This window comes from Gymnodraco acuticeps, unplaced genomic scaffold (assembly GCF_902827175.1).
Source record: "Gymnodraco acuticeps unplaced genomic scaffold, fGymAcu1.1, whole genome shotgun sequence".
Classification (NCBI taxonomy): Eukaryota; Metazoa; Chordata; class Actinopteri; order Perciformes; family Bathydraconidae; genus Gymnodraco; species Gymnodraco acuticeps.
Genome location: NW_022991540.1, coordinates 19,936 through 45,887, shown reverse-complemented (window position 1 = coordinate 45,887; position 25,952 = coordinate 19,936). Strand labels below are relative to the sequence as shown.

Here is a 25,952-nt window from a genome sequence, read left to right as displayed (position 1 = left end):
TGCACTGCTCCTCTTTATTTATACACATCAATAGGACCACAACGTCTCTTTAGGCCAAAGCCTGATTGGATTAGCACCATTCCCACCACCAACATCATATTTTCTTCCTTAGCGTCACATTCAGTTACACTGAACACATAAGATAGCAGAGTCAACTAGAAATTAATTAGATAAATCAGACAATGATTAAGTTCATTATACGTAAACCCATCTAGTAAGTTGTCCAAAGCCTTCCATAAAACAAAAAGGCACAAACTCATAAGATTGAAATCAGTGACCTGGTGAATGTATAGGTGATAGAACACAGATTTATCATTGTGGTAGTCACCCTTGCGACTGTGATACTAGTAAACTGCATTCATGGAACATCAACTATATTTGGTTTATGTCAAGTCACAATTGTATATATAGATAATGGCTGTGGGCACTGATCATAATGGGCTTCATGCTGAAAAAAGGCCATTGGCATGGAGCCTGACCAATATCTTGAAATGTCCATTTTTTTATTGATGATTAAAGGGAACTGGTCCTCACACTGGAAGAATATAGATGTTCAGGTTGAATCCTGGTAGAGCAGGAAGCCAGAGAAGGTGCTGTACTTCCAGGTGCTTCCATAGATTGCCCCGCGATGCAAACGGAGCCACACTTGGTCTCCCTGAAAGAGGGGCAGGATAGCGTGGTTGCTGGCTGTCTCGTGATCTGGGGCCCCATCGTTGGCGTATGCAGAAACCATCACCTCTCCGTTGCGCATGAGGTTAATATAGAGAGGTACGTTGATGGCAAGCTTCAGGATGTGGAAAAGGAAGACATAGGTTCCATTGACAGGGGAGGTGAAGCGGCCAATGCGGGTGTCAAACATCTCTCCAAGGTTGCTGTGCAGTTGGTCGAAGGCAATGGGCTGGTCCAGATTGCCTGGGGCAAAATTGGCAGTGCGAGAGGCATTAAAGGCCACTCTCAATGGCTGGGAGAGTGGGTAGAGTTGCATCGGAAGCAGGTTTTGATGGTCACCGTGGGGAGAGAGAGGGACCTCCATGGTGGACACCGACAGAGAATCCCCCTGACCCGAGTCCACAATTGTAAATGCTCCCTCTCGGTCTGGGGTGCTGACCTGGGAAGAGTCACTCCAGGCTGCTACAGAGTCCAGACAAAAACAATAGTCAGCGATAACACAGTCTGGGGTTTTCAAACTCTCCTTTAGTCTAGTTGAATCTTAGTTAAATCACATGTGAACACAGCAATCTTATTCTGCTGCTGACCAAAACAACCTCACCCAATCCTTAGAGACATGTACGTTTGAATTTGGAGAGGTGGACAAAGTCAGTTACTCTTTCAAAGAGGACTTTCATGACTCATTTTACACACGAAAAACATTGGCTGATAAAATGTGTCAAGCATATCCCATTTTGTCTTCTGGCTCCAAAAGCTTTCCAAATTCAGAATGTATGCACTTCTCTGATCTGATATGCCCCATAAGCAGTGCTTATTAAAGTAAGCGTATCAATTCATTTAAAACATTTATTCCTTCTAATTACCGTTCTTTAGGGAATCGCTTTAGCAAGTATTGATACAAAGTATTTTCCAAGAGGAAAATTATACGCGTTAGAACTTGTGATCTTACCACTCAAGTTATGCCTCCCTCCTCCACATCTATGGCCATGATGGTATCCAGCGTCCTGGAAAATACCAGAGGAATTTTAGAAGTGTATAGAATAGAGTTAACAATGTTGCGTGGCTGGGCATAGTCTGTTTTGTGACTCCTTGGTGGTCTGTAGCATGATGACCCACATTGGCTTTTTTCTTGTTTAAACATCGTCTGAGATACAAAATAGATTTTATGATCATTCTGCCGATATGAACACCACATTTGGCTAACCTAGGACCCATCACCTTATGCATGTCCTATGTGCTTGTAATTTAGTGAGTGGAAATACATTAAGCAGATGGGACTAGGCAATGTTTGTTTAGTTTTGTTTAAAAAAGGGCCCTGGTAAAGATGAAAGGATCCACTCTACACATTTATTTAAAGATTAAAAAAAACAATGGACGACTAAGCAAACAATTCACAATTCCAAAAGGCGAAATGTAGGGACAATTTTTCACAATAATTGGACAAAATACTTAAGCCTTGGGTAGGCAACATTTGAGAAGACGGCAAGAAGATATATTTTCAAAATGATTCAACCAACAATCCCAGCCCATTGAGCCAACTCATTTCCAATGCAAGTAGCTAGCAACATTAGCTCCAAAGATTGCTTAATAATAGTATTCAGTAGTCAATTTGGCGCTTTGACTGCCTTTCCCTAAAGCCTTGGAACATGGCTGTTAATTCTCACAGCTGTTAAGTTGGCAGCTTTTGGATAAGCATTTGTTTGTCAGACTATTCCTAACAGCCAAGTTTGCCCATTTCATAAAAAACGGTAATTCACTTACTCTCGCAGCATAGAAGGTGGGGCCACAGTCCCTTAGATGAGTCTGGGGAATGTAGGATCCTCCTGAAGAGAATAAATCAGCAGAGGTTCAGAATTACCACATAGTTGTCAAGAGTTTAGAAGCAAACTTTTGATTTGATCAACATACCTGGTTGTAGTTCGTCTTCCGGGGGGAAAAACTCAGCTGGTGTTTGGGTACTGGCAGTGCTGTACCTAGGTTCAGCAAAAACTGAAGAATCTGGTTTGTATTTCAATTCTCCATTCTGAGAAAAGGTAGCATTCACCTTGAAGACCTATAGTGAGAATAACATGGGCAACAAAGAATCAGATTCAATCAATTCAATAATTATGACTAAACGTTCTTGATCATACAGGCAAATCAACCGTCATGCTGCAACTGTAACTGGCAGACATAGTTTTTACCGACAAGACACACATGTAGCCAATGTCTGAGGTAACTTAGACAGCCAATATCTGAATAGACATGTAAATGCATATCGTTTTAGAGACAGAAATTGAGTTTGAGGAAACATTCTTATTATTCTGGCAAATCATTACCACAGCACCTATTCTGAAAAAAAAAGAAAAAATGTTAGGCCAGAGACCGGGGCTACTGGAGAGAGGCCTTTGGGTGTCCCATGACTGTCTCCCTTGCATGTTGTGGCAATACCTACTGCATCATAACTACAACCAGTCTGCCAGCTCCACCAACATGATTTATATATGAAGTACTTTGAGCGGTTAGTCAAAACCTTCATCACCTCCTCCCTCCCTGACTCTCTGGACCCCCTGCAGTTTGCCTACAGAGCAAACAGGTCCACAGACGACGCAATCGCCCACACTGCCCTCTCACACCTGGACCAGAGGAACACATATGTGAGAATGCTGTTCATTGATTACAGTTCAGCTTTCAACACCATTGTGCCCTCCAAGCTGGCCATCAAGCTCAGAGACCTCGGGCTCAACAGCGCCCTCTGTGACTGGATCCTGAACTTCCTGACGGGCAGACCCCAGGCAGTGCGGGTGGGAAACATCACATCCTCCACCCTGATCCTCAACACCGGTGCCCCCCAAGGCTGCGTGATCAGCCCTCTCCTCTACTCCCCGTTCACTCACGACTGCGTGGCCACACACAGCTCCAACACCATCGTGAAGTTTGCTGACGACACGACCGTCATCGGCCTGATCACCGACGACGACGAGACGGCGTACAGAGAGGAGGTCGGAAAACTGACATCTTGGTGCCAGGATAACAACCTCCATCTCAACGTCAGCAAAACAAAGGAGCTGATTGTGGATTACAGGAAGCAGCAGGGAGAGGGACACGCCCCCATCACCATCAATGGGACTACGGTGGAGAGTCAGCAGCTTCAGGTTCCTCTGTGTGCACATCACTGTGGACTCTTCACACCACCACCAAGAAAGCTCGACAGCGGCTCTTCTTCCTCCGCAGGCTGAGGAGGTTCAACATGGACTCCAGGATACTCGGCAACTTCTACAGGTGCTCCAGGCGTGCCGGATTCATTTTAGAAGTGGGGGGGCCAAAACGGTGCGTGTGTATGGCCCAATCCCAAACCACGCCCTACCCCTACACACTCCCGCTCCGTGACGGAGTGAACTCCGTGGAGTGACACATGAGGCTCCCTCCTGTCAGATGGAGGGAGTAAATACAGCGGCAAGCTTTGGGACAAACTCCCCTCTCTCCGGCAGAAACAGGAAATGCCGTAACTGTATGTGACAACGGTTTCAAATCAGCATCTCTTTGACAAAAAATGTAAATTATTAACTCAAATAAAACTCCAAACATCTTTCATTGTGTTGCTCTTTTAGTTTTAAACCTGATGTTTATAAGCTTCTTAGTTTTTGCAACAGTCTGTAAATATACACAACTTTATAATAAAATGCACACATTTACCTTTTTCTAGACTAAACACAGGTATGATCCTAAGTTAAAAAAATATGAGGTTATCATGAGGTTGTTAACATCGCAATTTATCAGTGGATGTTTGCTGGAAGCCTGGAACTACTTGTAAACCGCGTGTTTCCTGACGGACACACACAGCGTTGAGACCGGTCAGGTACCTCTGGCTATAGGTAATGCAATTCATTACATTGCATTTAGCTGACGCTTTTATCCAAAGCGACTTACGTTAGTAAGTGCGTTCGACCAACAAAATACAAATTCATGAAACTTATTTCAAGAAATGGACATACATTTGTTATTTAACCGAACCAAACAACAATTCTTGTGAAAATAACGTATAACGAGCTTGTTAACAGTAACACAAGCTGTGATGTCGTGTAATTAAAATCACATGACTAAAATGTCCAATAACAATTGTGTGTTTCCCACAATACATAGGGTAAAGCAAAAAAAAATCTCCACGTGGCTAAATCTACTTCATCTTCCTACAGTTTGCCAAAGTAAACCTCCCTTCGCTCACTGGTAAAGCAGAAACTCCGGAGCACTTTTTTGAGGTCCAGGCCGTCGGTCAAATCTTTGTGGATGTGGAAGAAGAGAAGGTGATTTAAGCTCAGCTGTTGCATTGGACATCGGCACAGTCAAATAGCCGTAGAAGGTTGTCCACTTCACTGAAGAGGGATTGCGTGCTTCGTCCCTGTGCCGTCAGCATGTCCGCGATTGTGGCCACCTTTGTCACCAGAGTGATGGGTCTTTCAGCGGTGGAACTGTTGTGTGCCTGCAAAACTGCTGGAAACAGTGACAACTGGGTGGACAGCCGTTCCATGTCAATATCACCTGTGTACATGTCGACCAGATCTTGGGGGAAGTTGATGCTGTCGAATCCCGGGGGACTGTTTACTGCTGTGAGGAGTACCTGTTCCATGCTCATCAGCAGAAGCAGAGTGGGTTGGTTAAACCTGCGAGTCAGCTCAGAAGTGAGCAGGTCAACTACCTCAAAGAACTGGCTCCTGAAGTAGTCCTCTGGATTTTCCCACTGATGAGGTGCATCTCCATCATCATAACGGCGTGGAGCACGCCGCCTTGGAGGAAGAGCCGGTGCCTGGACCATGGTCATGGACATGGACCATGGTCGTTCTTTGGGCATCTTCAAAGATGCTGTGGAATGCCTCTGTGGACCTCAGGTTTGTGTAGTGTGTCTGGAGCATCTGCACTGCTGACTTAACTGTCTCTGCTGAGAGGTATTTGGACTGGAGCACCCAAGCCACCTCTTCCGCAGAAGAAAACCATTTAAGACACTTTCAGTCCAAAAAAACCACTGAACTGAGTCATCAATGCCTGCAGCCCTGGTGCCTTTTTGCTTGCTTCTGTGTTCCCTCCCATTCGGATTATTTCATCCAAAGTGTCGTAGACGGCTTCATAATTGGCAAGCAAGGATTGTATTGCACTGCCTCTGGCTGTCCAGCGAGTGGGGCAGAGCGGCGTGAGGCCAGCACTGGCACCAGGAGAGGCAGCAGCAGCATCCCTAATGTTTTTAAAGATGGCAAGTTGTTTTGGTGAGTTGTTGATTATCTCATGTATATCGTGAACTAAACTGAAGGCACCACGTACAATGTTGCACTTTGAAGCAGCTTCCTGAAGAATTGGGTTCAAACTGTGATTTGTGCAATGCATTGAGACTGCTTTGGGATTGATTTCTTTAAAACGTTTGGCCACACCTGACATTTGTCCCTGTAGAACAGATGCGCCATCGTAGGTTTGCCCTCCATGTCACCAATGTCCAGGCCGCATCTCATTAACATGTCCTTAATAGTAGTTTCATCCACAATAACTGCATAGTGTTTTGCATTGCTTTTAAATTTCAGTTAATATAGTGGTGAGAGACTCCCGATACATTCGATTTATAAGTCTGAGACGTCGCAAAGAGACGGAGCGGCTCCAGCTGTTGCTGCCTGCTTTCCACCTGTCTGGTGTCTGCGATCTGCGGAGGCCTGCTCCCACCTGTAGAGTACGGCTGTGCTGAAGAGGTTTTTACCCCGGAGACGTCGCGAAGAGACAGAGCGGCTCCACCTGTTGCTGCCTGCTTTCCACCTGTCTGGTGTCTGCGATCTGCGGAGGCCTGCTCCCACCTGTAGAGTACGGCTGTGCTGAGGAGGTTTTTACCCCGGAGTCGTCACGGAGAGACGGAGTGGCTCCACGCTTCGGGCTTGGCCTGCTTCCTCCGGGCATGTGCTGCTGTGCGGAGGAGGATTTTACCACGGCTGAGGCCTGCTTTCCACCTGTCCTGCTCCCACCTGTCGTGTGCTGCGGTGTCGTGTGCTGCTTGCTGAGGAGACCTTTCACCCCGGGGATACCACAGAGGGACCGGAGAGCTTCCACGCTGCTGCTTTCGCCTGTCCTTTGCTGCTGTGCTGATTTGCTCCAGGAACATTGTGGATACTGTGTGCTGGTCTGGGAAAATGGCCCATATCGGGATTCTGCTGTGCCTGTTAACTGTTTTGGACTATGAGAAGATCTCTAGCCATTCTGAGAAGTCTACTGGATTCAGGTCTGTTCTGCCATCCGCAGTGGGCATCCCCTGCAAAGGTTCGGATGTGTTACACAAACAATTACCGGTTGCCTTGTCACAGACAATCTGCTCGACAAAATATGTTTGTCTTTTTTGTTTTCCTGCGATGATGGTTCTTCAGGACTGCTTCTTAAGCTCAAATCACACTCTCGCAGACTTTTCCGGTGATTCTAAACTAGATGACAATGTATGTGTGTCGATTAAGAGGAAAAGATGCCTGGTTTTTTTGTTGCTATTACTGTCAGGAAATGTACAACAAGTAGTAGTCGCTACTCCTGCTGATTTTAAAGCTAGGTCTGGGTTGGGTTTCACCCATTTGAATGTGCGCAGTCTGTTCGGTAAACTAGATTTTGTCCGCATTTGGGCAAGCTCGACTGACGCTGACGTCATTGTTTTATCAGAATTCTCTTCTCGTTTCCTGCTCAATATGCTGTTGTTTGACAAGCTGTATGTTGACTGGTGTTTGACTGAAGAAAGCTCACTTTTTTTAATACACTGTGGAAATTAGACTTTTCGTGGCTGTCCAGGAGGCTTGGGCACTTTTTCCAGTTATTAACTCTGGTATTAACAAAGCTGTCATCTCCACATTTTGAGAAAGTTACAAGCCGTTTGACAGCAGCAAATCTGCATATTTCACAGAAGGCTCGTTTAGTGGTTTTGCAAAGAATTAACCACTTTCTGTTTTTGTACCATTCTGCGTTGAAGTACCTTTCTCTTTGCCCAAATAATCTAGCGGTCTCCTTTTTTTCGACAGTTAGCTGTACAGCTTTACCCGTCTCAATGTCCCGACAATAAACTTCCATGCAGTCGGAACCAGCCTGTTTCGGTTCAACGACGGCGGTGGTTTTGACAGGCTTCGCTGTTTCTATGATTGATGAAGGTCCAGGCTCCGGAGATGTGGATGTCAGGGATGTGACCTTCCAGTTGTTAAATTTAAGTTTAGATTGACTGTATTTAGTTTTGTTCTGCGCTGGTTCTTCTGACATATTTACAAGTGTATATATTATTTCTATCTAGGTTAACGGCTGACACACACAGAACAACGTAACAAATAAAGTAACCAACGTAACAAATAAACAAATCTAAGCTTTTTTTATTGGTTGTAATTTACATGGATACATTTGAATGGTGTGACAATGTCCTATTTGATTGGGTGAAAATGTACATATTCTTCCTGTTATGTCTGCCTGCTTTATTTTACCTAATGCAAAGTGACCTGCTCTATCGAAATCAGTCGCATTGACCCGAAGACACATTTTGAGTTGTATACAGTGTTGGAAAGAGGAGATTCCTAGCTTTCTAATGATATCAGGATTGTTTTTGTACTCCAAATATTAAGCAAAATATGTCACATTATATAATGACTGTCACCGAGTCATCATTTTGAGAAAAAGGCCTTTAAAGTTTCCTCTTCTCTGGATCGATCTGATTGATTATTAGCGGAGCAAATGATCAAAGTAGTACGGAGGGAAGATATTTTCCTTTGGATTACTGGTCTGGGGGAAGCTCGCGAGTGTGTGTGTGTATATACACGTGTGTGTATTTTTGCGTTTGTGTGTATTGTGTTTGTTTCCCGGGGAAAACCCTCACGAGAAACACCGGCTGTTGTTATGCCTGCAGTGACGTTAAGTTACTCCGTTCTCCGCTTGTAATTATGCCGTTAAAAGCTTCAAAGCTGTATTTATCATCTGAATTTGCCGAAACAAGTTTAATATTCTGAAAGCCAAGACTTTGTTTATTTGAAATCAGATGAAAACAAACTGTAACGGACCCTGCCGTGTTATATATGATTACTATACGCCTTACATTCATAATTTCAGCGGAGGGAGGGGAAGCGGCGCTGAGGAACAGCAGAGTGGCGAGTGAGAGGCGAGCTGTCATCTTCCCTTTACGAGTTTCAAAAATGCCTGTAGCTAGTGAGATTGAATATAACAATAAAAAATAACAAAATATACACAGCTAGATCAGATCGCGTTTTAGATGCGACTTTAGAGTAGAGGGGAATTATTGAAACGGGATTTGTACATTGTTCCGTGGCATCCGCCGCTGCGAAAATGCCCTTGAGGTGCACCATAGAGAGTATTGTGGTGACCACCTATTTATACACTGGGTTCATAATTCACACATGGAACTACAGTTGGGGTTTTGTTTCCACACGGACATGTTATGTGTTGTCTATATATGTTGTGTGCCCTCCTGGCTTCTCTCTCTTCTTCCCAGACTGCAACCAGACAACATGACCTTAGATACTTCTCAATAAAGTACCCTTTTGCACCTTCCTTGCACTGCCTCTGACTCCCTATCTCTCGGCACTACAGTATCCTGACTGGCTGCATCACGGCCTGGTACGGCAGCTGCAACGCCCTCAATCGCAAGGCTTTACAGAGGGTTGTGAAAACTGCACAGCACATCACCAGGACGGAGCTGCCATCCATGGAGGACCTTTACTCCCAGCGGCTCAGGAAGAAAGCCCTCAGGATTATCAAAGACCCCCCATCACCCCAGCCACAAACTGTTCAGTCTGCTGCCGTCTGGCAGGCGTTACCGCAGCATCCGGACAAAAACCACCAGACTCAGGGACAGCTTCATCCCACAGGCAATAAGACTGTTAAACACCTGAACTGTTGAAACTATTTCATAACATTCATCTGCTACTTAGTCATTATTTATCTATTATCCAATATATCATTCCAATAACTTGTATATAGACTCGTATTGCACTATTCCACTTCTTTTTTTCTCACTTTTTTCAAAACTATTTTTCTTTTTGTATTACTTTCAATATAATATACTTTAATATTGTCTGCTTATCTGTATCATTGTGTTGCATTGTTGGAGAAGCCTGTGACCTAAGATTTTTAACGACAATTACTCTGTAGCTATGTTAGTTTGACAATAAAGAACCTTGAAATATTGAGATTCTACACAGCGCAAATATAAGAGACATTTTATGACTTCCAATATATTTCAGATACCTGCAGACTTTCGGCCCTACATTGATTTCGCCCAAAAGAAAAATGATGTATGCTTTGGTGAAACTAACCTGCTGGATATTCTGAAACTGTGAAGAAGTCAGAGTTCGTCTGGAGGGAGGTGTGGAGAAAGTCCTTCCCTGAGGAAGGTTGACAGTGCACGACTCAACCCTGCTGCAGGGGGGATGCTTCTTTGACTCTGGAGTCTGTGGAATACCAGCATGCATTAAAAGCATAGAAAACACTTCACATCAGCCCAATACTTTGTCCCATTTACATAAGCGCAGCTCTTCTCCAGGCTGACAGGAATGGTGGCCTCCCTGCGGTACAGCGGAGGTGAAGGAAACCCCTTGCTTTCAGCCAGCTGCCGCGGCTCCTGCAAAGAAGAGACGGATTCAACCACTGAGAGACAGGATACGATTATGTTGCATCTTAAAAAGGCAATATGATGCTTCTTACATGAGGCAAGTCCAGTGAAGGAACTTTTAGTGCACTGGTCTCCAAGCACTGATCCCCATTAGTCTTACTGGCTCTGCGCTCAATAAGCCTGGTAGGCAGTGGGGTGGACTAAGTGGGGGGTAAATTAAGTGATGAATGGTCCAAGTCATTTTACATTTCATCAGAACCGAGTCAAAGACAGAGAACTGTCCGCTTACATGCATTTCTTTTGGCAGGACATCAATTGGACTTCCTAAGTCAGCATGTCCTGGTTAGAATATAAGTACAACGAGATTATACAAGTACAACGAGAATAGGAAAGCTACTCCTTTTAAGGTGCCATCAAAACATTCAGAAAATACATCATACAAAGACACGCAGCATTCATAAAATAACTAAATAAAGGGCAGGAAACTGAAAACTGTCTTTGCTTTAAAAAGGTCTGTAGCGCCTCCCGGAGGGCAGCAGGTCAAACAGGTGAAAACCGTGGTGTGAACTGTCTTTTACGATGTTGGTGGGATCAGCAAGGGGAGAGGGCAGCCGATGATTTGTATGACTTTTGAGCCTCTTCCCGTGTGCCTCAGTGCAGCTGGCGTACTGTAACAGTTCTGTAATCAGTATGATCAGGCTCTGGATGGACGGGCGGTAGCGGTTAGTTGAGGAAAACCAAATTAAGAAATGAATCAGTGAAAATCTCCAACTCTTAAAATGATGCAGTTACAAATTCATTATCATTGCAGAGATGATACATTTGCAATACTAACATGTGGTGAAAAAATGAGGACCAAGCATAAAAACATATTCCAAAAAGGTCATGTTAATGGTATGATTTGAGAGAAATGCCAACGATTGTTATCAGTTTGGTTACTGAGATTCACAGGACAGGAATATGAACAGAGTTTCCAAAGAGGCGAATAGAGGAGGGCGCTTTAATTAAAAGAATGTAAAGGCCTTTCCCCTATTTGGTCCAAGTTACCTAAAGGGGATGGAGATTTAGATGACCTCTGCTTCAGTTTTTGGTGGACATTGATTGGAGAGATCTCACCCTCTAGAAGAGAGTCCTGAACAGGAAAGAATCATTTTAAAACCTTTAACTTTCTGTATCACTTGCAAAGATGATGATTAAATACAGGTTTATCCTCTAGAGTGGTTCATTATATTTTCATTGGTTTGCAAAGAGCCAAACACCACCTGCATAAAACTGAAGGAGCCATGGATCTTTGTCACAAGGTCCTCTAGGTGCTGTTTTCTGAGGAAAGGGTCTTTGGGTAAGGCATATGTAGAGTTGAAAACCTCCACAGGCATATCCATGTAAACTGCCTGTTGGGAAGAGTAAAGTTAAACAAAAACAGACATCTCTACCCAACATACACAATTTGCAAACTAACCACTCGTACTCACCGAGTTGGCGGGTTGCACTCCTTTGGCTCTCCGTTTTCTCTGTGGGATACACACACACACACACACACACAATGACATATGGTCCTGCAACCCCTGCATCAGCTGCTGTGGAACACCACATTTGAACCATCTTTGTTTATTTGCTAGGGTTGTGGGTTCCTGAATACAACAAATGATCAACTGCTACCATACCAACTTGCAAAATATCAATTTTCGTTTAGCTTAAAAATATCAAACGGACACTTTGCCAATAGACGTGGATCAGGGTTTCCGCTAGGATTTTTTCTCGCCGGTCAAATGTCCGGGCAGAATTAATTTTATCGGACAAATTTGAAACTTACCGGTCATATTTCACTAATAATAAGAGTTGTGTAGCAGAGTTTCCGTTAGCAGGTAATTACCGGACTATGAGCGGATAAGCTGATGTTTAAAACTCAGTTAATGGGGCTCGTTTTTATATTGCTTCAGTTTATAATCGTAACAGATCGAAAAATTCAGATTCATTTTCCAATAAATGATTCCACAAACAACAAACATAATTATTACATTCAAACAAACTACTTGTAGTAGATGAAGTACATTATTCAAAAGTTTACATTAACTTTGAATAATAACACGGGAGAAACGGATCATCTCTTTTCCCCTCTCTCTCCCTCTCTCTCTGACAGCCCGTCAGTTTCTCATGCAGCTCGCTAAACAGAGGGCGGGGCTTCAGGTGATTATGCAGAGCTGCGTGTCTCGGTCAGACTCAGCAGCTGATCTGATCTCTCTCTCGTGTCCGGTTATACTTCACTCGCGTTTATGTCCATATCGATCAGATCCAGCTCTCCTGATCGTTCTTTATAGAGAGCACCGATCAAACTATTAAGAGTGAATATCGGCCGATAATGATCGGCGGCCGATCTATCGGAGCCTCCCTAATTATTACCAGACATTTTGACCGGGAGGTTTTGAATTTACCGGTTTTTAATAAATGTTACCAGCTAAAAACCGGTAATTACCGGCTAACGGAAACCCTGACGTGGATGTAAGACACGTTGTAGCATTCACTATCAAAAATAATGTGTGTTGTTGCATTTTAAAAAGGTCTCCTATTATACTATTTTTAGGCATACATTATATATATCAGATATGTAAAAACATGTCTATGAAGTGTTTTGCCCAAAATGCCAAACAGATCATGCATTGTAGTATGCCTCATACTCAGCAGCGGCCGGCCCATAGGGTCACTAGGGCGCCGCCCCACCTCTTCCCACATTCTAGATTGTGATTAAAAAATATATTTTTTTAACATTTTCTTTTACATTTTTTATGAACAAGGTGCATATTATATAGTTGGTGTCAGTTAAATGTATAATCTACGATAACATATCGATAACAATTGTTTTACGATGTCTAAAGTTACTGATAAGTCACGTGTTTCCTGCTTGGGGCGCATAAATCTTTGCCCATTGGCTCTCGTGGTGCATGCGCAGTCCGCACCTCTTCAATACAAGTGATAGGAGCAGCTCGGAGCGCACCAAACTGCGCCCAAAGCAGCTGTTGACACACCAACAACTAGGGAGCAGCAGGAGTACCAGAGCGAGTGATTGACGTTTGAATGAGAGAGAATTAAACAGTGTAAACAAAACTAGATATATCAGGCAAAAAAAACTAAAAAGCATGAACAAACTAGAGTCCACATGGATGATGCTATGCGACTAGCCATGTTTAGGAAAGTAAACGCAGCTGTCCAATGAGGGCTACAGGATAGGGATCAGTTAGCATAATAAGGAGGTTGACAAAAGCAGGCACTCAAATAATAGACTGTATCAAGTGCTGTGTGCCTTTGAGCTAGCCCTGCGTTGTAATATGACATATGTTTTGAGTTTGTGTATACGTTTGCTTAAATGTTGGTAGAGCCCCCCTGGAGAAAAATGCACCAGCCGCCACTGCTCATACCCCTCTATTTCAGCCCTGTTACAAAAGTGCTGAAGCGCCATAAACGTATAAACTATATCTTTAAAAGGTTGTTGGTTTATGATCACATTTGTATATGATAATGTATGAAGTCAGTCAAAATAATCTTAGTTATTCTTAGAAATACCTTTCAGATTCAGAAATAATTGTTATAAGAAAAATACTGATCTAATAACAGAGTTTTGTTCATGAATCAACCTTTTATGTAATTTCCCTTTTCCAGGAATCACAATAGAAACAGTTTACCAAACTAATACATTTCTAATTTTGCATCAAATGAAAGATATTTACAGTTAACAATTAGATAATAATGAATGCCATAAATTATTGGATACATTTACAGTTTCTTTTTTCTCCAGTATGATAGCTGTCAAATCAATTTCTCACTTTTTCTAAGACCGTACTTAACCCAATAAAAGGATTTATTCTCAAATAATCGGGTTATTACGTTGTAATAATAACTCATCTCTCTCCAGATTAATGTGGTTGGGTTTATTTTTCTTCTTTGCGAAACGCTGTTGTGTCAAATGTCCTACTTGGGTGGCTGTTCAACATGGAGGACCAACTCGCGCTTGCGCAGTGCAAATCGAGTAATCGCATGCTCTCCTCTGTGACGAGCAGGCTGTCTGCTCAGATACAGCTAACCGCTGCCGTGATTAAACACCATATCATGTTCCAACCACATCAAGCATTCTTTCTGAAACAGTATGGAGCTCAAATGCTTTCTCTTTCGCGGGTTTACCACAAAGCGAGTACCTTTTAATATCCTGCTTTTTTTACACATACTCTTTCCAGTAAAGCGTTAGCTGTGAGTGTTAGCGATGCTTGCTGATCATGACCTTTAACAGGTGCACCATGGAGAGGACCAAAAACACAAGCATAAACAGACCATATTACTTCCAAAACACGTTGCGCATTGTTTCTGACAGCGACGTTTTGATAGCGACGTGGGTGTAAAGCCAGCCCACATTTTAGTAATGTTGTCATGACGCAGCAAATCTGGATCAGCTCCGTTGTTCCCCCGTTTTTAGAGATGTGGGTAAGGAGGAAAAGAGAGAGGGTTGTATTTTCTGACACTTTGTGAGTCTCCTTACATACCGTGAACACATATTTATGTGAAAAATACATCAAAAAGTGCATTTTGCATAATAGGTGACCTTTAACACTCAAGTCTGACTCTGATTCCAATGTTATGATCCAGAACACAGAAGGTCTCATGCTGCCTCACCTGTTTGCAGCCAGCAGATTGTTTCTTGGTGGTGACGGAGCCTTTGGGGATGAAGGTGGCAGCTCCTCTCCATGGTCTGTGAACTGCAGCAGGGGGGGAACTGGGTCCAACAGATGAGTCCAGATCCCAGCAGTCAGGAGGCTCCCGCTCCCTGGTCTGGAAGCCCACCTTCCAGTTCTGAGTTGGAGTTTTCATATAAGTAAGGTACAGTCAGTTGAAAAACTGCCATCCAAATGAAGTGATTCCTGGGTTACAGTCAGCCTGAAATGCAGCTTTAATCATACAAACTGGATATCTGGCTCACCTTCTTGGAAACTTCCTTTGAGTTTGATGTGGCTGACGGGGACAAATAAATATGAAATCCACCATATTCAAACAAGGCACACAGTAGTTTCAGTAGTCAATTCATCTTTATACTAGCATGATTTTTAAGTTCAATTTCACCTATAGGGCTGTGGCTGTTGGCTTTCAGAAACTCCTCTGCAGGTTTATTGGGTGGAGATGGAAGACAAGTGAAGTACTTGCAGTTCATCAGCTCAGCGAGTTCTTCTTTGAACAGCTTATCTAAAGAAATAATAAAACACTGCATATTTTATTCTTTTTACCAGTTTTTCCTTTTCTGCAAATAAATTATCTAAAACAAACATGCCCATTTGGAATTTGAGAAATGTCAGTAGTATTTTAGATACGCTGATCATTTTGTAGGTTTATTTTTATTTTTTCCAGGAGCTGTATGTACAAACACTAATTCCCTCAGCTGGGATCTATATCGCTCATAGAACATATCGTCAGGTTTCTTCAACAGATCCATTTGGTCTCAAAATGCTCTCCCTTCCCCTGAAGGTAGGTTCAAATAATGCAATCACTGAGGGCCCAAGATTATGCCAAAATGGTGTGTAGACAATCCAAAGAGATTTGTTAGTATGATACGCTTTTTACAATAGATTAGAATCCAACCAAGTTAGGTCCGGTACATTCTATAGAGTTGAAGGTGCTCATCACAGCATTTTGATGAGGATTTGTCAAACGAAAATACGAGACCATTTTTGGATAAAGGTCATACATTAAAATGGGTTACATTCTTTAGATTGAGTTAGTATCAAACTACTGGTAATAATCATATTTTATGAATTGTAAGGTTTCCTCTAAATATAATGAATTATTATTAATTCAGGAAATGTTATATCTTGACTCAAATCTCAGGCTTTACATGTTGAAAAACAACAACATTCTTCATACCTTATTAGAGACTTGTGGATCTACTGTAGGTTATTGTTGACTCTGTTACTCACATGTGGATCCAGCCACCGGCTTGTCTTTCCCTTCCAGCAGGTTCAGGTGGGCCACAGCCGCCCCGCTCCATCTGCTCCTCTAAACTACAACATGACAGCTGAGGTCATCAACATTGAACTCTTTATACCAGTAAAATGGTGTTATTGTGTACTACAATTTGCATCAACTACTCTTAAAGAAAATGTAGCTTGAAGCCAATCTATGAGGTAAATATTCTTGGCTGAGAGAATAAGTTGTATAAACTGAAGCAGTAATGTTACATGTATGCCACTGATCAGAGCTGTGCAGTTACAGCAACACATTCTGTATGTGATGCATAGCCTCAGAACAAGGTATCATCAATCAGTATGACGTTTTCTTGCAAATGGAATGCTATACAAGTCCTTCAAACCATAATAAATGTTTTTATGACCTGTCCCTATATACTAAGGTCCGTTTAACACTGCTGGTATATTGTAGTTACATAGCCGACTAGTCAATGTATCACAGAAACATTTCAATCATTTCATTTTGAGTTAATTTGGCCAAAGATGTATTGTATTTCTCTGTTTCCTATAGGGGACAGTGTCCGACCTAAATGCAATTTGAAATATAGATCTCCTGACTCATGTTTAGACATTAAGAGCTGTAGAATGTGCAGTTGTCAAATTATAAATAAACGGGAGGCACAGATGGCATCAAGTGGTTCATTAAATATATTACTCATACATTTACACAATTAGTACTAACCCAGAGAGAAAACCTGGCTCTTCTGCAGGTGCACCATAGAGAGGATCCTGACCTTCTACAGGTGCACCATAGAGAGGATCCTGACCTTCTACAGGTGCACCATAGAGAGGATCCTGACCTTCTACAGGTGCTCCATAGAGAGCATCCTGACCTTCTACAGGTGCTCCATAAAGAGGATCCTGACCTTCTACAGGTGCACCATAGAGAGGATCCTGACCTTCTACAGGTGCACCATAGAGAGGATCCTGACCTTCTACAGGTGCACCATAGAGAGCATCCTGACCTTCTACAGGTGCACCATAGAGAGGATCCTGACCTTCTACAGGTGCACCATAGAGAGGATCCTGACCTTCTACAGGTGCTCCATAGAGAGGATCCTGACCTTCTACAGGTGCACCATAGAGAGGATCCTGACCTTCTACAGGTGCACCATAGAGAGGATCCTGACCTTCTACAGGTGCACCATAGAGAGGATCCTGACCTTCTACATGTGCTCCATAGAGAGGATCCTGACCTTCTACAGGTGCTCCATAGAGAGGATCCTGACCTTCTACAGGTGCTCCATAGAGAGGATCCTGACCTTCTACAGGTGCACCATAGAGAGGATCCTGACCTTCTACAGGTGCACCATAGAGAGGATCCTGACCTTCTACAGGTGCACCATAGAGAGGATCCTGACCTTCTACAGGTGCACCATAGAGAGCATCCTGACCTTCTACAGGTGCACCATAGAGAGGATCCTGACCTTCTACAGGTGCACCATAGAGAGGATCCTGACCTTCTACAGGTGCACCATAGATAGGATCCTGACCTTCTACAGGTGGACCATAGAGAGGATCCTGACCTTCTACAGGTGCACCATAGAGGATCCTGACCTTCTACAGGTGCACCATAGAGAGGATCCTGACCTTTTACAGGTGCACCATAGAGGATCCTGACCTTCTACAGGTGCACCATAGAGAGGATCCTGACCTTCTACAGGTGCACCATAGAGAGCATGACCTTCTACAGGTGCACCATAGAGGATCCTGACATAAGGCGCGTTCACACCGCAGTACTTTTCCCACTTTAGTTCCGATATAGTTCCGAAATGTCGCGTTCACACCAAAAAGAACCGGAACTAAAATGTGTTCATGAGAACCTTTTCACCCCCTTTTCCGTCCCTGCTAGAGAGCAGGGACTTTTGTGGGAGAAAAAGGTTCCTATGTCTGATTGGCTGGAAGGATTGCAAACCACGCCCCGTAAAACTCCCAAAAAGTTTTGTGAAGCCGCCATTTTATTATCCTCGCATTAGCATTAGCCCAGCGCACAAACGCAAGAGACTAACTTATGGCAACACAAAATAAAACATGGGAGCGGTGAAGATGAGGAGGTGTCGGTGTTCTGGCGATTTACTCGGAAGGCTTCAGTAGAAGCTGCTGGACTTCCGGCAGTATACGCCGTGAAGTGGTTTGCGGCCTGCCAGTAAACCCAAAGCAGAAGAAGAAGAAGTGACGTCAGCGGCTTCATTTGCCTAATCCTCCCTCAGGGACTTATTCCGGTGTGAACGCGATCTGTACTTAGTTCATGAGAACTAAAGAGTTCTCATGAACTAAAGAACTAAAGAGTTCTCATGAACTAAGTTCCCATGAACCTTTGTGGTAAAAGTACTGCGGTGTGAAAGCGCCTATTAAAGAATATACATCACCTAAAACAACAGAGATATAGAGTGCTGCCATGAACCTAACCTCAGTGTGTGATCTCTCTTGACTCCCAGCAGGGTGGCCAGCTGACTCAGGCTCTGCAGCTGCTGGGCTGTGATGCGGGGGGCCTGGTTGCGTCCAGCCAGCAGGTCTGTCCTGATGTGCTCCAACTGCATGCTGTGGAGAAGGTGCTGGAACTGCAGCACAGAGGTCAGATTCCTCCTCTCAGTCTCCACCTTTGCCACTTTTTCCTTCCTCACGGCCTTCCTCTGGGCTCTCAACAACTGTAGAGGCAGAGGATTCAAGGAGCCGTTTAAAAACCTGCCATTGAACGTGTTACAAAAGACCTTTGAGTTTCAGACTACAAACTGTTTACGCAACGTTGTTAACCCAATGTTTAACTGCAGGATATTAGAGTACAGATCTCAAGTGAAAAGGCTACTCAATCCAGAGGGGTTTTAAAAGGGATGTTGTGGACAACAGCTTTACAGATTGTATAAAAAAAGACACTTGGAGAAAAGTTTAATTTGGGATATTGGAATATACAAGTGAAATGCGATTAATAGTTGTGTGCTATAGAAAAGATGAATAATGACTTTGTTTCTCAGATTTGCGTGTACCTAATGTGCAAACTTTAAGTTCCAATAAGTCCTCATTCTTTGAGCAAAACAAAGCACAGGCTTCAAACTATCCTTAACATCCCATCCAATACCCAAAAAGAAATCAAAAGTGAGTGGTAGTCGGATTGCCAAAGACTTACATTCTGAGTCAATTCATCCAGGGTTTTGTGCAGCTCCTGTGCAAATGCCAGGTTATGAAGCACCTCCTCGTACTTTTCCACCGCCGCCTCGAAAATGGAGAAAAAAAGCCAATGCACAAACCCCAGACAGAAACAGAAGATAATATGCTTTGGGTGCCAGTTCATAGCCAGGGCTTACCATCTGATCATGGTTAAGATCCTCCCCCCAGGTCAGCCTCCTCTTGTAGTCTTCAAGTTTCAGCTGTGGGCACACAAGAGACTTTACAAAGTCCAGGTGCCTGCCATCTGTCTACTGAAACTGAAATCAACACTTACCTTCTTTTTCTCCAAGTTGCGGGACTTTTTTTTTTAAGCAGATGAGACCATCTTCGATGTAGAGGTCATAGCCGTGGTAGACAGTGGAGGTCTCCATGCTGAACTGCTGGGTGCTCAGGTCAAGGTCCCCCCATCTGTCCTCCCCGTCCTCCAAGTGCTCAGGTGGTGTGACATCCAGGTTAGGGGAAGGAGACAGCTGCACCATGGTGAGCTTTCAAACTGGAAGGTTTACACCTTTTAGTAAAAAAAAGAAAATAAACAAATGCAAAATGTACGGGCTCCCTGGTTCTGTGCCCTGAAGCTGCTGGTACCGTGTCTACCAGCCGTCCAGAGCAGACGTGCTCCCACTTCGCCTGTTTTTAAATCTCGTTTAAAGACCCACTTATTCTCCCGTGGGTTTGCAAACCATGTATAAGACCGGTCGGTTTGTGCTTTTAAATTTGGGTTTATTTACTCATGTTTTATATTGTTTTTATGTCATGTACTGTACGGTATGAAAGTTTCCAGACTGTGGCTTTAAGAATGGTTTTATGCAATTATGATGGTTTTATATATCGATTGATGTACAGCACTTTGATCAACTCTGTTGTTTTTAAATGTGCTATGGAAATAAAGTTGGATTCACTGTATTAACAGAACCACTGAACAGCGGAGTCGGAAAGCGTCAGCGCCACACACCAACAGAAGCACGATGCAGGAGCACGCTGTGTTTGTTTAACCGCCTCAATTCCACAAATGTTCCACAATTATAAGAGAGGCTAATTTACACAGGTGACTGATTTAGATGTTTCATCATTAACGGAAAAAGCTCAATCTCATTTTAGAAAACAGCCTATTTCCCCTTAAAGGTGGGGTAGGTAATTTTGGAGAAACCAGCTCGAGTGCGCTAGAATTTGAAAATACACAGCCGGAAGAAATCTGCCTCTTCCTTCAGAGTCCCTCCTCCAACACACACGAACGCGCACATGACCAATGAGGGCACGAGATAAGTTTGTGCACAGATGGAAGGCTGACAGGCAGTTAGGCCATCCAGTTACTTTAGCCGGGCCGGCTCAGATGATTGGTCGTGCTTTTTACAGCGCTACGGCTTCCACAGATGATATTTTGTTATGGATTTTTTGTCAAAGCACTTCAGATATTCATTGCTATCGGGATGTTAAGAGCATTCCATGGAATATAACAAAGTGTATCTCGAGCCGGTTTCTCAAACTTACCTACCCCACCTTTAAGTAAAAGACTCATTTTAAAATCATCCATAAATATCTACCCGGTTTCTGAATTTAAGATTTAAATTCGAAGTGGACCCATGTTCTTTTTGTAATTTTCAAGATGAATCATTGGAAGATTATTTTGCCCTTTTTCTAAATTGTTTGTCTGATGTGTGAGTTGGTTGTTGCTTAGAGTTACAGATATTCCTGCTTCAAAATATCACATTTAATTATATTGATAATACGGAATCTTCCATGTGATTTGGTTTAATATAATTATTATTTTGGGTAAATACCATATACACTGCTGTTAATGGAGTGGTAGCAAGCCATCCTTTCCTCGTTTTATTAATAAATTAAAATGGTCTAAAAATACAGTCCTGGAAAATTGGTAAAAATGTTCATAGTGAATTTCTACATTTGTATTATTTTAAGTAAGCTCCTTAATGCTTTTGTGTCTTTTTTGTTGTTGATGCCATGCTGCCATTAGTGATGTTACGTATTGCGCCGAGGCTTCGGAGCGTGTGTCGAGTAATCCCCGAAGCTTTTTGTGAAGCATGTATCGAGCCTTGTATCGTTTTGGGTCAGTGACGTCATGGATGACAAACGAAGCCTCGCTGACCCTCGATATCACGTGACTGCTTCAGGAAGCGAGTCAGATCGGTTGAACCCATGGTTGAACCGTTGAACCACAACGCTCATAATACCCATGGTATAATAAGAACCATGGAATGGAATGGAATTAAAAGAGCTCAGACCCTCACTTATATAGAGGTCGGAACATGTCATAAGTATAAATAGATACAAGCATGAATAAATGTAGGAATAAAAACATGAACAAATAAATGAATAAATACAGGAATAAATATTGTGCAGTGTTTTCAGGGAAATTTAATGTGTGTGCGCTTTGGCTCAGCTGGAAAGCAGTTGACTCACGACCGCAGGGTCCCTGGTTCAACGACTGAACAATACATCTTCTTTGTTGTTTATAAAAGCTACAGCTAAATGAGATAATGTAGTTAATACATAGTCTTTGATATGGTTTAGCCTTTCTCAGGCTACAACGTGGTTAAGTTTATGAATATTATTAAGGAATACAAATCCCTCTTTGCAATGTTTACCAGCCTCCTTAGGCTTTTCAATCCCAATCAATACACTGGAATAAAAACAATATTGTTAAAATGAAAATATGATTTAATGTTCGTTGTTTAGAGTTATTCTAAGGCTTTACTCAATGGGAACTCGGTATGAGATGATGGAGCACACTTTTGAGATGTCCAATCTGCCTGTTTTACACACTTTGACCAACAGGGGGGTTTGTGTTCAAATGAAGCCCATGATGAAGCCTCATGAGATGAACCCTTTTGCGATCCAATTGGCTGGAAAGCTTCAAAGCTTCATAAGGCTTCATCTCGCCATCACTAGCTGCCATCATGCTGCCGATGTCCTGCAGTCCAGTTTAAAGACACACACTTTGCTGCACAATCCTCCACTGGTTTAATGGCAGTTTAATCACCAGCTTCAGCAAACAAACGCCACGCCAATGGAAACTGCTGACTCACCTGAAGTGTTTCACGCGCGTGCAGACTGAGCCCCTCTCAGCGGATGTCTCAAAGGGCCTGTTGGTGTCCGCTCAGACCTTTATATACCATGCCGTGCCGTTACACTCATGCGTTACACCGACGATCCAGCCTGATCACATCCGGTCCTGGCACCTGTCACGATGAGAGAACCGACTCCCGTTCCTAAAACAATCCGACAGGATTTCGTGGTAAGTGGTCCGGAATAATGTAAATGTATTTGTAAATTAAAACCGTTACAGCTGGTTGCCTGTTTACCTACTTGAATTTCAAATGCAATGCAAATAAATACACGAGAGAAGAAATATGACTAGAAGGGCTTTTACTCAAGTGTATTATGTGGGACAACAGAACAAAGTAAACCTAAAAGAAGAAACTAAAATATTTTGAACCAAAAACGTTTCATGTTTAATGTTAATCGATATTCAAAAAAGAAAACCCGCCTTTCATTTAGCATTTCAGTCTCTAAACATTACAGGTTATATTATAAACTGGCCCTCAGAATAGTGTGGTTTACAAATGATGTTTTATTTTAAAACATGAATAAGCATACCGTATTTTTGTTTACCAAATAATGTGTCCATAGATAGCCTACTCCTGCATTAAACTAGATTCAGCAGATTGAAAGGTTAACATTTAAAAAAGACTTTAGGTCGGATACTGTCCTGTAAGAAGAAACCAGGAAATCAATACATTTTTGGGCCAAATTAAATCCAAGAGATAAGCAATGTATTGATTGAATTTTATCTGTGATATACTAATAGACTAATTTTCATCTGCTATCATTATTTTCAATATAGTGTAATACGTACTTCGGCAAATCAGGAGTCATTTTAACATGCTGCCATGAAACAGTGCAGAATGAGCTACTGCAGGGCTTCATTCAGTGCCATTAATGCAACGCTACAGTTTACATGTACATGGGGAAAGAAAACGTTTGGAATAAGGTGCATTTATGTATAAATGTGTTCTAAAATATGGTCTGATTTTCACCTTAGTTACAATAATCAACAAACACAATCTGTTTTACTAATATCACACAAATTGTTGCTTTGTTCTTGTCCATATTAAAAAAGGTAATTCAAAGATTCACATTGTAGGTTGGAAAATGTGAACCCTATAACGCACACCAACTGAGTGAGGAGTTAGCAAACGTCGTTTTAATCAGTGAAACAAGATTATAAGTGTTGTTCGAGCTATTTTGACTTATAATAATCACTTTTTAAAAAACATTAAACATTTTGAGCTTGCTATACACAAGCATCTGCTGATGTGAACCACACTGTAAAAAAAGATCCTAATTTGACAGGAAATAACATTTTTATAGTAATTATCATGTTTTTTAAATAACTTGCAAAATCCTGTAAAATTACAGATATTAACTATAAATTAACAACCCAAAACATTATTTAAAGTATTTTGACAATAACAACAAATAACATTTATTTCATTTTAAGTAAATGTACTATATAATATTTACAGTATTTTTGCACTTTCAGAAAATACATGCAGATGTACGTAAAATAAAAATTATTATCTGTAATTAAATATGTAACTCGTAATATAAAAGTGCATTACTATTATAAGACTTTAAGATATGTCTTTGTAATTTTAAGGTAAACTGTAAAAAAAAGCATCAAATAAAAACTCCGAGCTATGGGCAAATAGCCATGGAAGGCAACCCATCTAGGAGAAGGGCACTCTGAACTAAAACCAGGACTGAGAGGAGTTGCGCACCCCAGTCCTTAATCAGCATAGTAAAGCCAACCATGAAGAATAAAGTAATTCCAAATCCTATACTTCCAACGGCGGGAGTCCGCAGGAACATCGCAGCGGATGGTGGTGCTGGTCCTCCTTCCGGAGGACAACATGACGATAGGACCCCAAACCAGCAAGGGAGGGTCCTGTCCGATCACAGCACCCCGTCCAATGCACTCATGCGTTGTCGGAGACCATTCGTAATGGGAACCTTCAATGCATGTACAGTGAGAGAAGAAGCTAGATTGGTAGAACTAGCACACTGTGCTGAGGAACGGGGAGTGGAGATCCTGGGAATCCAGGAACACAGAAGAGTGCACACTGATGTCCAGATCGTGTATCGCAGAGTGGAGAGATGCACGTTCATCACTGCATCTGCATGGCCAAACGAGGCCCAGGCTGCAACAGGGGGCGTAAGGCTAATGCTGGGTCCTCTGGCGCGTAAGGCTCTCTGTTGGGTTTATCATCACACCGATAGGATCCTTATTGCAGAGTTCTCAGGCAACCCAGTAACAACAGTCATAGTCGTGTACTCACCCACCAACGTGGCACCATCTGAGGAGGTGGAGAAGTTCTATGAGGACCTTGCAACAGCAGTCCGAGATGTCCCAGCGCACAACTTCCTGGCAATCCTGGGTGACTTCAACGCAAGGCTTGGACCAGAGGACGCACCCTACCCATACCACGACTCTACCAACCGCAATGGCGCATACCTCACGGCCCTTCTCATGGAACATGAACTACTGGCAGCGAACACCATTTTCCGGAAAAGAACAGGCAAGAGATGGACCTTCCAAGATCGAGCCACAGGTATGCTACGTCAGTTGGACTACATACTTTTGAGGCAAAAGTGGAGGAACTCCATCCTGAATGCTGAACCGTACAGCACATTCAGCTCTGTGGGCTCTGATCACTGCGTGGTCTCCATGAGGGTGCGACTGAGCCTCAGGGTCCCCAAGCCAAGCCCCAAGATCCGGCATGACTGGAAGGCATTCACAACCAACCCTGGCCTTCAAACCAGGTATACGGAGGAGGTTAGGAAGCGCTTTTGGCAGCTGGATAAGGGAGCGGAGCCCAGCAGCGAATACAGGATATTTGTTGTTGCAAACGAGGAGGCAACCAGGCTATGTGTGCCCGTGCTGGACAGAGCCAGAACCTCCCTACGATCCAGACATCCGGAGGTCGTAGCGGCACGGAGTAGGGTGGAGGAAGCACACCTCAACTTTGAGCGTGAACCAATCTTGGAGAGACGTGGGGTACTGAACGAAGCCAAACAGTTTCTCTTCAGTACCTACAACACCATCACAGGGAGGAACTGATGGAGAGTGTGCGAATAGTGCAGGCAGCGCAAGGTGAAAGGCAATATGGGGAGGCCTGGAGGGTCATCAATGAGATGACTGGGCGGAAGAGGACTAAGGAGGGACAGGTTGAGGGACACAGCCCCGAGGAGAGGGTGACGCCCTGGTTCAACCACTTCCAAAGCCTGCTGGGCATGACAGCGGATGCAGCTGAGGAAAGTATACCAGAATTCCTCCAGAACCTGCCCATCGATGATGGTCTCTTCACAGCCAGTGAGCTTGCCAGGGCGAAGTCCACAGTGAGAGAGGGCAAAAGTGCTGGGCCGGATGGCATACCCCCGGAGGTCTTAAAGAACTGTGATCTCGATGACCTCATCCTAGACTTTTGCAACCTCGCTCTACTGCACAACAT

At 43.1% G+C, this 25,952-nt stretch overlaps 2 protein-coding genes across 2 annotated transcripts; one reads left to right on the top strand and one right to left on the bottom strand.

Annotated features, from left to right (window-relative positions):
- On the bottom strand, positions 1-22,621 carry caprin2 (caprin family member 2). The gene is given in 22 exon segments (XM_034197246.1): positions 1-1,131; positions 1,619-1,673; positions 2,431-2,492; positions 2,578-2,722; positions 9,963-10,097; positions 10,169-10,267; positions 10,351-10,458; positions 10,548-10,597; positions 11,306-11,390; positions 11,521-11,649; positions 11,731-11,769; positions 14,918-15,094; positions 15,222-15,253; positions 15,362-15,481; positions 16,210-16,270; positions 16,272-16,293; positions 18,667-18,905; positions 19,382-19,468; positions 19,560-19,622; positions 19,697-19,717; positions 19,719-19,915; positions 22,467-22,621. Coding segments are annotated over 21 exon segments (2,490 nt in total). The 5' UTR covers positions 19,902-19,915; positions 22,467-22,621; the 3' UTR covers positions 1-553.
- A 1,632-nt stretch (positions 22,622-24,253) lies between these two features.
- LOC117533476 (craniofacial development protein 2-like) lies at positions 24,254-25,561 on the top strand. The gene has a single exon (XM_034197251.1). It carries the CDS (start codon positions 24,254-24,256, stop codon positions 25,559-25,561), a length of 1,308 nt encoding a protein of 435 aa, XP_034053142.1.
- The last annotated feature ends 391 nt before the right edge of the window (positions 25,562-25,952 follow it).

Bases quoted from the DNA above. Each gene is read 5' to 3' on its own strand.
- LOC117533476 (XM_034197251.1), top strand. From the start codon at position 24,254: ATGAAGAATAAAGTAATTCCAAATCCTATACTTCCAACGGCGGGAGTC.